The sequence below is a fragment of the Pecten maximus genome, unplaced genomic scaffold (assembly GCF_902652985.1).
Source record: "Pecten maximus unplaced genomic scaffold, xPecMax1.1, whole genome shotgun sequence".
NCBI lineage: Eukaryota > Metazoa > Mollusca > Bivalvia > Pectinida > Pectinidae > Pecten > Pecten maximus.
In genome coordinates this window covers 1-11,499 of record NW_022982915.1, presented here as the reverse complement: position 1 = coordinate 11,499, position 11,499 = coordinate 1, and the positions used below count along the sequence as shown (strand labels likewise).

The window sequence follows — 11,499 nt, the reverse complement described above, 5'->3', positions numbered from 1 at the left end:
CAACGTTTAACAATGTTTTTTATCAGCAAATATTAATAAAAAATAAGGTAATATTACATGTCAAATGTATGAAATGGTTCATCACTGTGAAATTTTATAATGACCATAAGCCAAACTCTCTTTGCCAGTGAAATATCGTTTGTCGTCTTACGGAGAACGGTTTTGTTAAAGGTGATGCTGTACATTTCATGGTCAAAACTTCGTAAACGATTCATATCATGCTGGCAATAACTTTGCTCAGAAAGACATGCTAAGTAAGCTTGATGTGTCAATTGCTTTTCAATGACGCGATTTTTAACGCCCTTAGCCGTACGTGTCTCTATACCCCAGACTGTATATTTTTGGCTTTAACCTATGAACTGATCAAATATTTGACCTTTACACTCATCCTTAATTTTGCCGAGGACTTTGCAATTGTTCATGTTAGACAGCGGGCTGTCTTTCGGGAAATTTCTTGTGTCAAAAAGGTCAGCATTGTCTTTTAAGTCTTGATACCAGTCATGTGTTTCTAAATTGTACGCAAGGGAGTAAGTGTCAGAGAAGAATAATTCGGCTTTTGATTCGTACTTTTGTTTGATGAAGTCATAATGGAACTGGTACATGAATATATTTGAGACCTCTAGAACACAGAACCTGGCATAAATAGGTCGATTTAGGACAATGTTTGTTTTCTTCATGTTGACAGCTACAAGATCTTTGTTGAAAATTTTAAATGCTTAAAAATTTGGTTTGGCGCAGACCTTCCGGAGACATTTCGGTGTATTCACCAGCTCAACGCTGACTCTCTTTCTCATGTTTCCATATTCTTACCAAATACAAAGTTGTTCATTAGTTTGAAACACTCTTTCTCGAAGTCGTTTTTGGCTTACTTTCGTTTTTCTGTATTCAAATCAATGTAAGGTTCAAGCCAAGCTGATTGGGTAAATTCGATAACTCGGTGAATTTTTGTAAGAAGCATACCCTTAGAGAGATAGTATTTCAAGTGTCGATAATGTAGGACGTATTGTTGCTTGGGGCATAAATTTGGAACTAGTTTCTGGATGGTGACCTTCCATATTTAATTTTTCCCGAAGCTTTTGAGAATAGGGAGAGAGCATGTCTTTCGTAATGGCGATGTTCTCGGGGACCAAGGGGTAGTCGTTATGTTCGTCATGCAAATGTTCTGGATAATTTAGGTCAACCTCCAAAATGTAACCCATGTCCGCGTTGTCGTCAATGTTAGAAACATTTAAATTTGAATTTGTTCATGTGTCAACCAAGTCTTTTTCCGGTAGGGATTCAGACTTACTCGTACCGTACAAATTGTTCATATCTAGGTACGTGAGCCAGGTTTCGATGGGTCATATTCTGGTGCCTTGGGATTATTAGCCTGAGCGAACTTTTTTTGAAATCATGGACACACCTCCGCGGATACCTTTTTCAACCATCAGTACCATGTCGATGTCATCTAGAAGCTCAAGTTCTACCCTAGTCATTTTCAGCATAACGTCCCATGAAAACCCGGGGCCGAGTAGTAATGGGTGGGGGCTAAATGGTAATAGTCTAGACTGATTGATTGAAAGTTAGTCTCAAACACATCGGCTAATAGCAAGACATCCGTCTTTAAATACAGGTCATGATACTCGCCAAAGCATGTTATGTCAAAGGTTTGCCAGACCGATTGCGCGTGTTTATAGTCTCCGTCGGAGAGATCAGTTTCTGCAAGTTTATTATAAAACTTATCTTTTCCAGGCAATTTGTTTTCATAATTTTTTTCTTGTGATGTAACGTTATCGTATGGGTATAATCCTTTTCGAAGAAGCAGTTGGCGATGCTCCTCTTTGTGGAAGTGCCCCGACAAATTTAGGAATTTATCAACTCCTTCTGCTGCCAAATTGGACACCAATGTGTCTAGTGGAGCATTAGAAATTGCAAGGAATCGATGAATCTTAGGTTCCCTAGTGAGAATGACGTATACTTCTCCATATTGTTTGGAATGCAAGACAGGGTCTTTAATTTGAATGTTCCCGGCGATTCCATCAACAAATGCATAGCATAACCTCGTAAGTTATGAAACACGACAGGAATGTGAAACCTTGTGATCTTTTCCCTTGTCTAAACTGATATTGAAAGTTACAATTGCTGTGACTTGGGCCTCTGTAACGTCCATCCAAATGGTCATGGTCAAGTACTCTGTCGTTTCCAAGATCTTTTTGACAACTATGACATTCTGTTGCATTTTGAAAAGAGATTATTTCGCAGTCAAAGTCATGGGTGTAACATTTTCTAAAATTTGACAAATACTTTCCTTTTTTTGAATCAATTGTTTGAAACAAAAAAATTGTCAAATACGTTGGGACCTCTATAGACCTGTGCAGATTTTGATTGTTCGTCGGATGAAAATTCGACCATGTAAAAGCCACATGATTTGTCTGGGTTTGGTTCACATGTACTAACAGGGCGTACAAAGCTGTCAAAGTCAGCGTAAATAAAAAAGGGACTTTGATACTTGAGATAAGGGGACAGGATATTCGATACCTGTCACACTTGTTTTCATATTGCTTATAATTTGTCACTCTATCTGGGTGGTCGGAAAATGATACTGGGTGCATATTGGCAAGGACTGACTAAAGGAAACATTTTTGTCGGTGTGTTGAATGTTCAGAACAGCTCTTTTCTTTTGTATTTTTAGCGGAAGGGGTTACTACTACCTTCCAACGGTGTGTATTCCGCGATGTTTACTTCTTGTTTTAGAATTTGTCTATCGTCGACCCACTCCAATCCCGTTCAAAATTTTGATAGGCGTCATGTAAATGGCGGACAGCTTCTGCGAGTAGTTCTGATATCTGCGAAACGTTCGCACATGTTAAATTGATATATCTAAATGTAGGCTTGGCATAGATGGGTTCATTGTTTGAGTCATATTTCACCAATTTCACAAAAAGTGTGAGAAACCATTTCATACCTTTAAACTTTTGTAGTCTTTCTTCTAAAATGTCTTTGATTATTGTTTGATTGTCACTAACAACTGCAGCACGTTCCACATATTTCCTGGGTTTGGATCCAATGTTTCTGTCTGAGCCGGTCCGTCAAATGCCTCGATTCCTCCTCCATACTGCTGGCGACTTTCCCATGCATCCCGACAAGATAAGCATCGGTCACATACGTCAGTTCTTTTCCCATATAACCTTTCCGGAAGTGACCGATGCTACCAGTTACATTCCCTCCCCTGATCTCCACAAGCCTTACAAAACTTCTTTCCTGGTGGAAGACTTCTCATTCTCGAACCCTAAATGCATTTCCCTTCATTTTCTTTTCAATGTCCCTGTTTTCTTCAGTGTATTGTATCTTCGATAATTTTGATTATACACTGTTGAGCGTTTAATTGATTTTTCGTTTCCTGTTAGGCGTTATATTTTCCTTTTGAGATTTCATAATTATGTCTATTTAAGTTATCTTCGCGGTTAAAAGTCATGTAACAGGGAGTATATATGTATATTTGGAGTCTCATAAGGTGACGCTTTTGTTTAAAGACCTTATCACATATTGAACATCTGTTTGTCTCTGTTGGTTGTTGTACGGTTGATTGTAAGTAGGTCGATACGACGTAGACTTAGCTCCGTATCTGTGTATCACTTAATAAGTGGCTTTCTGTGAAAGTTAGTTTATTGATATTGTTCTCGATTATTTTGAATTTGGGGAAGATATTAAGACATTTGTCTCCATTTTTCCAAATATAGAGAGACTGTAGGCAGGGGGACCTAATTGCACCATGTATAGTTATAATGCGTGCTGAAATTTTAGCCATTAGAATAAGGAGCAATAACAATATTTTTATCGTGGAAAAAAAATCAGTCGTGCTTCGCCTTAACCAACCTGTTGCGTTAATGTTACTTATTAACCGGTGAATAAGCTGTTTCTATGTATGGAGTCCATAACTGTAATTATATGTACAGTTGTATATGTCGTGTGACTGGCTGCGGTATTGATAGTTGTCTACATACAGTTCAGTGTATATCAAGACTTCTGACTATTTCTTTTCTTATTTAAGACTAGACATGCCCCTGTGGTCATACTGCGATATTTATACGTAGCCCCGGAGAGAAAATATATTTTTGTTATAATTTTGGTTACTAAGATGACTTGTTGTTAACAGTCGCCGATCCGAAGTAATTTTCTGTAGTATCCAAAGTTTTCTCTCTACACGATGTAACCGCATGGGTTCGTGACGTAACCGATCTAATCCAAAAACCTCTATAATCAGGAATAAAACATAAATTAAACGAGAAACCAAAGAGTACAGTTGAGTGTAGACTAAAGGTTACACCCAAGTGCACTCCGAGTGCACTCCATTTGGACTTGGAGTGCACTCCGTTTGGACTCCTATAAGACACCATGTCTGCCCCGGGTCTATAATCAGACTATATCATACATATTTGTATATAGATATTAACACTTTGATGCTTTTAATATAATTTATTATAAATAAATAGATTTTTACAAATTACTTTTGTTCTGTTCATATTACTATTTACATTTGTTTAGTCTACTAGGAATATCTATTTTATTGTTAATACATGGTAATAATATGCCTACATGTTAAATCTATATTTATTAAGATCCATAAAATACAGTTATACAATTTATGCTATAATCAGGTTTTTATGAAAGTTAATTGCTTATTATTTCATATCTTATTTAAATGTAATTAAATTGTATTTCATTTTATTAAGGAAGTAAAAAATTATTTCAATTAGAATATTTATTTCTGTACACATATCATGACTTTAAAGGAAGTTTAGATAATGTCTCTATATTATGTTATTGATTATTCAAAATATTGAAAGTTTACAGTATTTAATTACTTATGTGTTTTTTTAATAAGACATTATCTACATGAAAGGAAAATATAACTACAGATATGTACTCAGTTCAGGCAAAATAAACATAATCAATATAGTTTATATAGGTTTATATTTTTAAATGTATTGTTAAAAAATATCCATTTACAACTGTAAATATTTACGAGCATTACCTGGTTAAAATAAGGTTCTCACATAATGTACACACAAGTATGTAGTTCTGTACTACCCATAATAAATGACAGTATATGTTATAATTGCTATTATTATTGGCCATGCATGACTGACTCCAGCCTGACCCACCTGAGAACTGTGCCAGGTGAGTTTTAGTAGCCAGCTACAGGTACTGTCCTGGGTTCACAGAAATACCTATGTCCATATTTGTCGTTGTATGGCTTCAAATGATGAAGCTGTGCAAAGCAGGGTGTGTAGCCTCAGGCCATCAGAACTGACCTGAAGGAAAGGATTGTAGCTCTCCATCCGAGAGGCCTTAATCAGACCAAAATTATAAACGAAATACCGATATAATTAAGGTGGAAATGTCAAAATAAGCTGTAAAACCATTAACAAACAGGTTTTAGAAGACCAACTTAATTGAAATGAAGTTGTTCTATACCGAAATTAGGAAGTAAAATTAAGTTGTTTCTTATAACATTGTAACCTGTCTAAACTGTAAGTCATTGAGACTAAACGTATTGGCTGGTTTATGCAGGTGTCCGGTATGTAGAGGTACAATGTTGAATGATATAAGTTCAGAAAAAATTAATACAAATCAAATTAAGAAATGATGCAGATCTTATCTTGTTATATTCAAAAATATAAAGACATTGCTTTAAAAAATAATTGTAAAGAAAGAGATTAAAGTAAAAAAAAAATTCAGTATAATTAATTCCCAATGGTATCATTAATGTAAATTCACCATTTCCCAAAACCAACATATAGCCGTAATTAGTACACATTGTTCTCGTCCAGGAAATGGGATCATAATAGGAAATAGGAAACTGCCTGAGGTACAATTTGCCTCTGGGCAGTTGGACACTGGCAACCTATGTACCATTTACCTGTAAAACTTACATGTTGGAACTACATCGTTTTCTATTCCTATTCAGTCAATATGTAACAGATACAGGTCATGGATGCACAATGGTTGTTCAAGACAATTATAAAATCATAAAGTTAAATGTTTAAACTTTAAAAAAAAAATTATAAGGTAAGCTGCAGTTAGTGTATGGAATGTTTGATAAGTATTTACTTAACTCATACATGAAAATTATATTAATCTATGGTGATTTACATTATAATTGACTTCTAATACTCTATACATACTTCCATTATACTATTAAAGACACAAAGTAATAGTACCAGTTTGAAATAAAATATCTTTTGTTATTTTATATATATATATATATATATGATAATGACTTATAACTTTTGTTGTAATAGTATTTTAATAGTAGTGAACAATCACATCATTTCAAAAGTGTCAGATATAGACAGTCACATATTCTATATGACCTTGGTATATAGGTTAGCCCAGAGACCTATATACTATAGGTCTCTGGTTAGCCCGAGTTTCCTCTGGCCCTGACACCATATACACCAGATATGGTGTCAGGGCCAGAGGAAACTCAGGCTAGTTAAAGGTAAGGTGTGATGACCAGTTTCCATTTAACAATTAAGGGGGTCTTTATCTAGTTAGATGACTGTGTGTACACCTGTCCTGATCTTCACACCTTATAAGGTAAACTTGGAGGAAGGGGTCATTATTGGAGTCAGTGTAAGTCTGTCTTTTCTCCACACCCCTGTAATCACGCTTGATATACAGGTAAATATTGATTCTGGAAGTTGGGGGGGGGGGGGGGGGGGGGGGGGGTTGTATCTTACATAACAGTTAAAAGAACTCCATGTATGACCTGGATTTAATGAGGCAGGGGTATAACAAAAAAACAAACAGTTGGTTTACCAAATGGAAATGTAAGTCTGATGTTAAACACTAAACAAAACTAGACATTGGATCCAGAATTACTATCAAGGCGATAAAAAAAACAAGCTTTCTTTTGTAATGTATGTTAAGTAATATATATACTGTTGGAAGTAAAGTATTTGAAATATTAAAAACAGTTGTACTTTGAGTACAAGATAGTTCCAGTATACATTCAGACTCTACATTTTGAGAGACCACAAACAACATGCCAAATACATTTCTGTTTATTCCCAATTTCTATTCATTACGGCGTGGCTTGTTAAAATTCTTCAAATCAAAGGAATGCTGTCATATATTTTTCAACAAAGTTCCATATCTATTCAGTCACTTATATAGGGTTTTCTAATAAAAAAAAATCAATTATATTAGATGCATTGTTTGTTAACCAAAATAAAAATGAACCAACACAATTATATGATATATACAAAGATAAAACAGTAACACATATCTTATTGTTACATGTTTTAGGAGTCTTAATGTATATGAGTATACATCTATATATAAACATTATGTGTATATGTACTTGGTTACAGGTACATGTGATACATGTGTACCCAGGTAGAATTGGAGCCTGATAGGACTCCAGGTAAACTTGGAGTGCACTCCGAGTGCACTCCAAGTTTACCTTGAGTCCAAACGGAGTGCACTCCAAGTCCAAACGGAGTGCACTCGGAGTGCACTTTGTGTAACCTTTAGTCTACACTAAACTGTACATAGCAACGCCTTTACGAATCTTTATCCTCATCGACTGCGCATGTTTATTACATTGCCATAGACATATCTCCGAAACACAAACCAAGAACGAGATCGTACATGTATCCAATTTATGCAAAGTACGAAACTTGAATCTCACTAAAATGTCCTATTTTACTGTATTTCACAGGGTTTTGCTAACCTCCAGATTAATTCTCACTATAAAGATATCCTTAGCTGGATATAAGTTTAAGAATGAATTATTTTTTTATCAATATGATATATCATTTATATAACTCATAATGTTATTTTTTTATGTGCAACTTTTATTAAGTACACTAATTGCAGCCTCGTTTTGCCTACATTTTCGTTGTTTTTTAAAACATTGACAAATTTATTCTACAGAGTTGTATCTTTTTTGACTGGAACGATGTCATTCCGGCGAGTTTGTCTATTTCGGACATCTGAAAGCTGATCCTCCATGTCACCCATGCTGTCTGGAAGTTTGGTGTTACAGGTCTCCGGGAGGACACAGGACAAAACAGCCGCGACCAAAGACAACACTCCAAACGTCAGAGACGTGCTACTAACCTCGCTGTTAGTCCCCTGAAACAGATCAAAGGAAACATAAACATATACAAAACAGTTATCGATGGGGTGAATTGGCCAAAACTAAAACAGCTAAGACTAATTCGTCCCATTAAACAATTCCTAATGGACTACAGTCAAAATACATGTAAACAGTGACCATTATGGATATTTGGTCACAAGAAACGGTTGCCCAGTGGGCGATTCATCCCAACTTAACAGTGACCACTAAAACCATTTCGTCCCAATAATCAGTAAACAAATGATCAAAAGGACGAGTTAGCCCTAATATGAGGTACTAAATAAGACTATTTCGCCCTTATGGGTAATGGTCTGTAAGATGATTAAAAACCCATTGGTACATTCTTGTGATGGTCGACAATAGCCCCATGATGGTTCTCATACAACTGGCCTTATTCCTTAACCTGCAAATGTCTCCTGGACCGAAAACGCCTGGGAAGCCACCCGTGTCCTTTCGTATTTCTTATTTGCCGCAAAACTAATTCATATAGATCTGTTTGTTGCGGATGTAAATGTCGGAACTTACCAAGGCGGATATGTACGGAGCAATAACAGCTCCTATTCGAGTTGTAAAATTGGATACGGCGAGTATAAAGCTTCGAATTGTGGTGGGAAATAATTCACTGGTATATACGAAGATATTAGCGAACACCGCAGACACGCCCATCCTGCCAATCGCTGACAGAGCAATGATCAGCCAACCTTTGTCTGAAAAGGAGAACATTACTTTGTAAAAGCCAGCATTGCAGTAAGTAAAACAGGTTTCAATGTACCTCGGGATTCTAATTTTAACTTTTTCTTCTATTTTTATTTCATTACTTCTTTTCATAATTCCACACTTTAGTGTTCAAGCCATTGTAAACATTATCTATTTTACAACGATTGCAAAACCAACTCTTGTTTGCCCCAATGGAAGTGTGGGAGGGGACTTACTGGGGAGGAAACCGGAGTATCCGGAGAAAATCCAGATGGTCAGGCAGGTAACACAAAGCCACTGTACACTGCCAGTCAACATTATACACCATGAACTAACTTACCTCCGTCTACATACTGTAATATCAGGGTAGAGGAAACACACGCTACACCAGCCAATAGGAAGCCACCAATGTTGAGCGGCTTTCGTCCGAACCTTGTGTTGATGAACAGACAGGAGATGTACGCGACCATTTCTAACACGGCGTAGACGAGAAACTCAAGGTAGACATTGTGACCTATCCGGCCGACATTGAAGGTCAGACCGTAATATGACAAAGACAGGACGAACCTGAAACAGTTGGACAGTTTACTCTGGATAAGGTCTATATACAAATTATATATCTATTTGATTGCCTCAGGGATACTCTTCTATAGACAACTAGCTTAGATACCACCCTGGAACAATACACGGTTCTTTATAATCCTAGAGACAACTTCGTTAATATTTTGAGATACAGATGTATGACACATTCTAACACGATTCGTTTGCAACGCGTGTTTTGATTGGTTACGGACCATGTTCTAATCTGCGATAGAACCATGATCAATCGTGTTAAACCCCGCCCATTGCGATTAAGCCACGCCCCGTTTCTATTCAAAACAATATGGCGTCATATCGCCTCTTAGCCAAATTAATAACTCCGGAACATTAAAGATTAGATTTTAAAAATTCGCTCAGCAATATGATGAAAACAGTTTCCAGTACCGCATTCCTAAATTATATCTTCACCAAAAGTTACTGTTCTAACAATTTTTGTATTTGTAGGCCTGTTATTTGTTAAATATGTCAGGGGTACGGTAGGGCTAGGCCTTATCACCACGTAGCGAACACATGAACAGAAAGTATTGTACAGTACCAAATTGAATGTATTTTGATGAATAAATCAAAGAAATATTGTTCTTACTGTCATTTATTGATTGAAACGTTCATTCCGTCCGTTTTTAGGCATCTAACTTAGCCAAGTAAAATACGAAATGAAATATGGAACAAGTGCACAAACTTGCACATAACGGTTGGGTCTTTAGAACCAAGTCAACGCTGATTTTGTAGAAACGCACATATCGCTATGCAGACAGAGTAAATCCAAATATATATTTAAATCATCGGTAACAGGACTTTCACAACAATCCAAATACAGCGCTTCGCCAACATACATATCGAACTCTCGCGATTACGGGCGAGGCCTAATCACCGACTTCGAAAGCTTCTTTCTGATTGGTCAGTCCGCTACAGTATGACACGTCACTAGCGGAGGCCATATAGTACTTTACAGTGTACTTGCAGCGATGTAAATCAATGTGTTTACATATATTTGACAGTAAACGTGTTAGAATGGGGATAGTGCGTTGTTTTTCGTGGCTATACTGGCGATTAGAACATGAAATTTGGTTGAAACTCTCGACCTATCGGTCTCGATTTCAAACCAAATATCATGTTCTAATCGCCAGTATAGTCACGAAAAACCACGAACTACTCCCTAAATATACATTCTCTTTATGTCTCCCCTACATGTGTACATATTTTATATTGATCAGAGTTCTTTACGAGCTTAGATAAATCTTCGATACAGTAGACTGTAGTTCTTCACGTTACGACATTTTTACAAGTATACTCTATCCGCTCGTTCCATTATAGGGTTCGTACCAGTTGTACCGGAACGAAAAGCTTGTACTCACAATGGAACGCGCTGTACCAGCAGAACCGAACCGGTACTCTCAAACGTATCACTTGGATCCAAGATGGCGAACCATGATTCTTCATATGTTACGTAAATGTATTTTTTGTTTAAAACGAGATGAGAACTCTTCATTTGCGGTGAAACTTTGTAGATTATATATTTTAATGTTTGACGGAACTAATCAGGCATTGATTTTACATCTGTCATGTTGAAAAAACGGGAAAATGATTGTTTTTTTTTTATATTTGAAGCGAGCGACGGCCGCCATCTTGGGAACTCACTTGGGATTCAATTGCGTTCCATAATACAATATCGTACCTATTTGGTACAACTGGTACGTAACCCATAAAGGCACGCACACGGTAAATTATCGTGTATGGGGTTGATAGAATGCATCATTCTTAACAAACCGTGATACCGAAAATTATTAGTAAATAACTATTTATTCTTCGTCAGTAATAATGATCGAATGTTTCGATATTACACATATTAATGAAATACGTACCAGAGGATTAAAACCACAATGAACCGGAACAATAGTCTGTATGATTTAAACACGGGCATGATCTCATTCCTGCTTTTATGATGTTCAAGTTTCATTTTCGTCATGTCGATTTCAGTCAGTTTCCCGTTCACCCGAGCAGCGCGACGTACTATGTTCATTGCCTCTTCACCCCTTCCTTTTGAGAGCAGCCATCTTGCTGATTCTGGCATGATG

The 11,499-nt window shown here is 36.6% G+C and overlaps 1 protein-coding gene across 1 annotated transcript; it reads right to left on the bottom strand.

Moving 5' to 3' along the window:
• Nucleotides 1-7,534: 7,534 nt before the first annotated feature.
• Nucleotides 7,535-11,489, bottom strand: LOC117321137 (solute carrier family 22 member 1-like). Its single transcript, XM_033875605.1, has 4 exons — nt 11,287-11,489; nt 9,165-9,391; nt 8,654-8,835; nt 7,535-8,124 (listed from the first exon to the last, which is right to left on the bottom strand). The coding sequence occupies exons 1-4, from the start codon at nt 11,442-11,444 to the stop codon at nt 7,918-7,920; spliced, it is 774 nt and encodes a 257-aa protein (XP_033731496.1). The 5' UTR covers nt 11,445-11,489; the 3' UTR covers nt 7,535-7,917.
• Nucleotides 11,490-11,499: the final 10 nt, after the last annotated feature.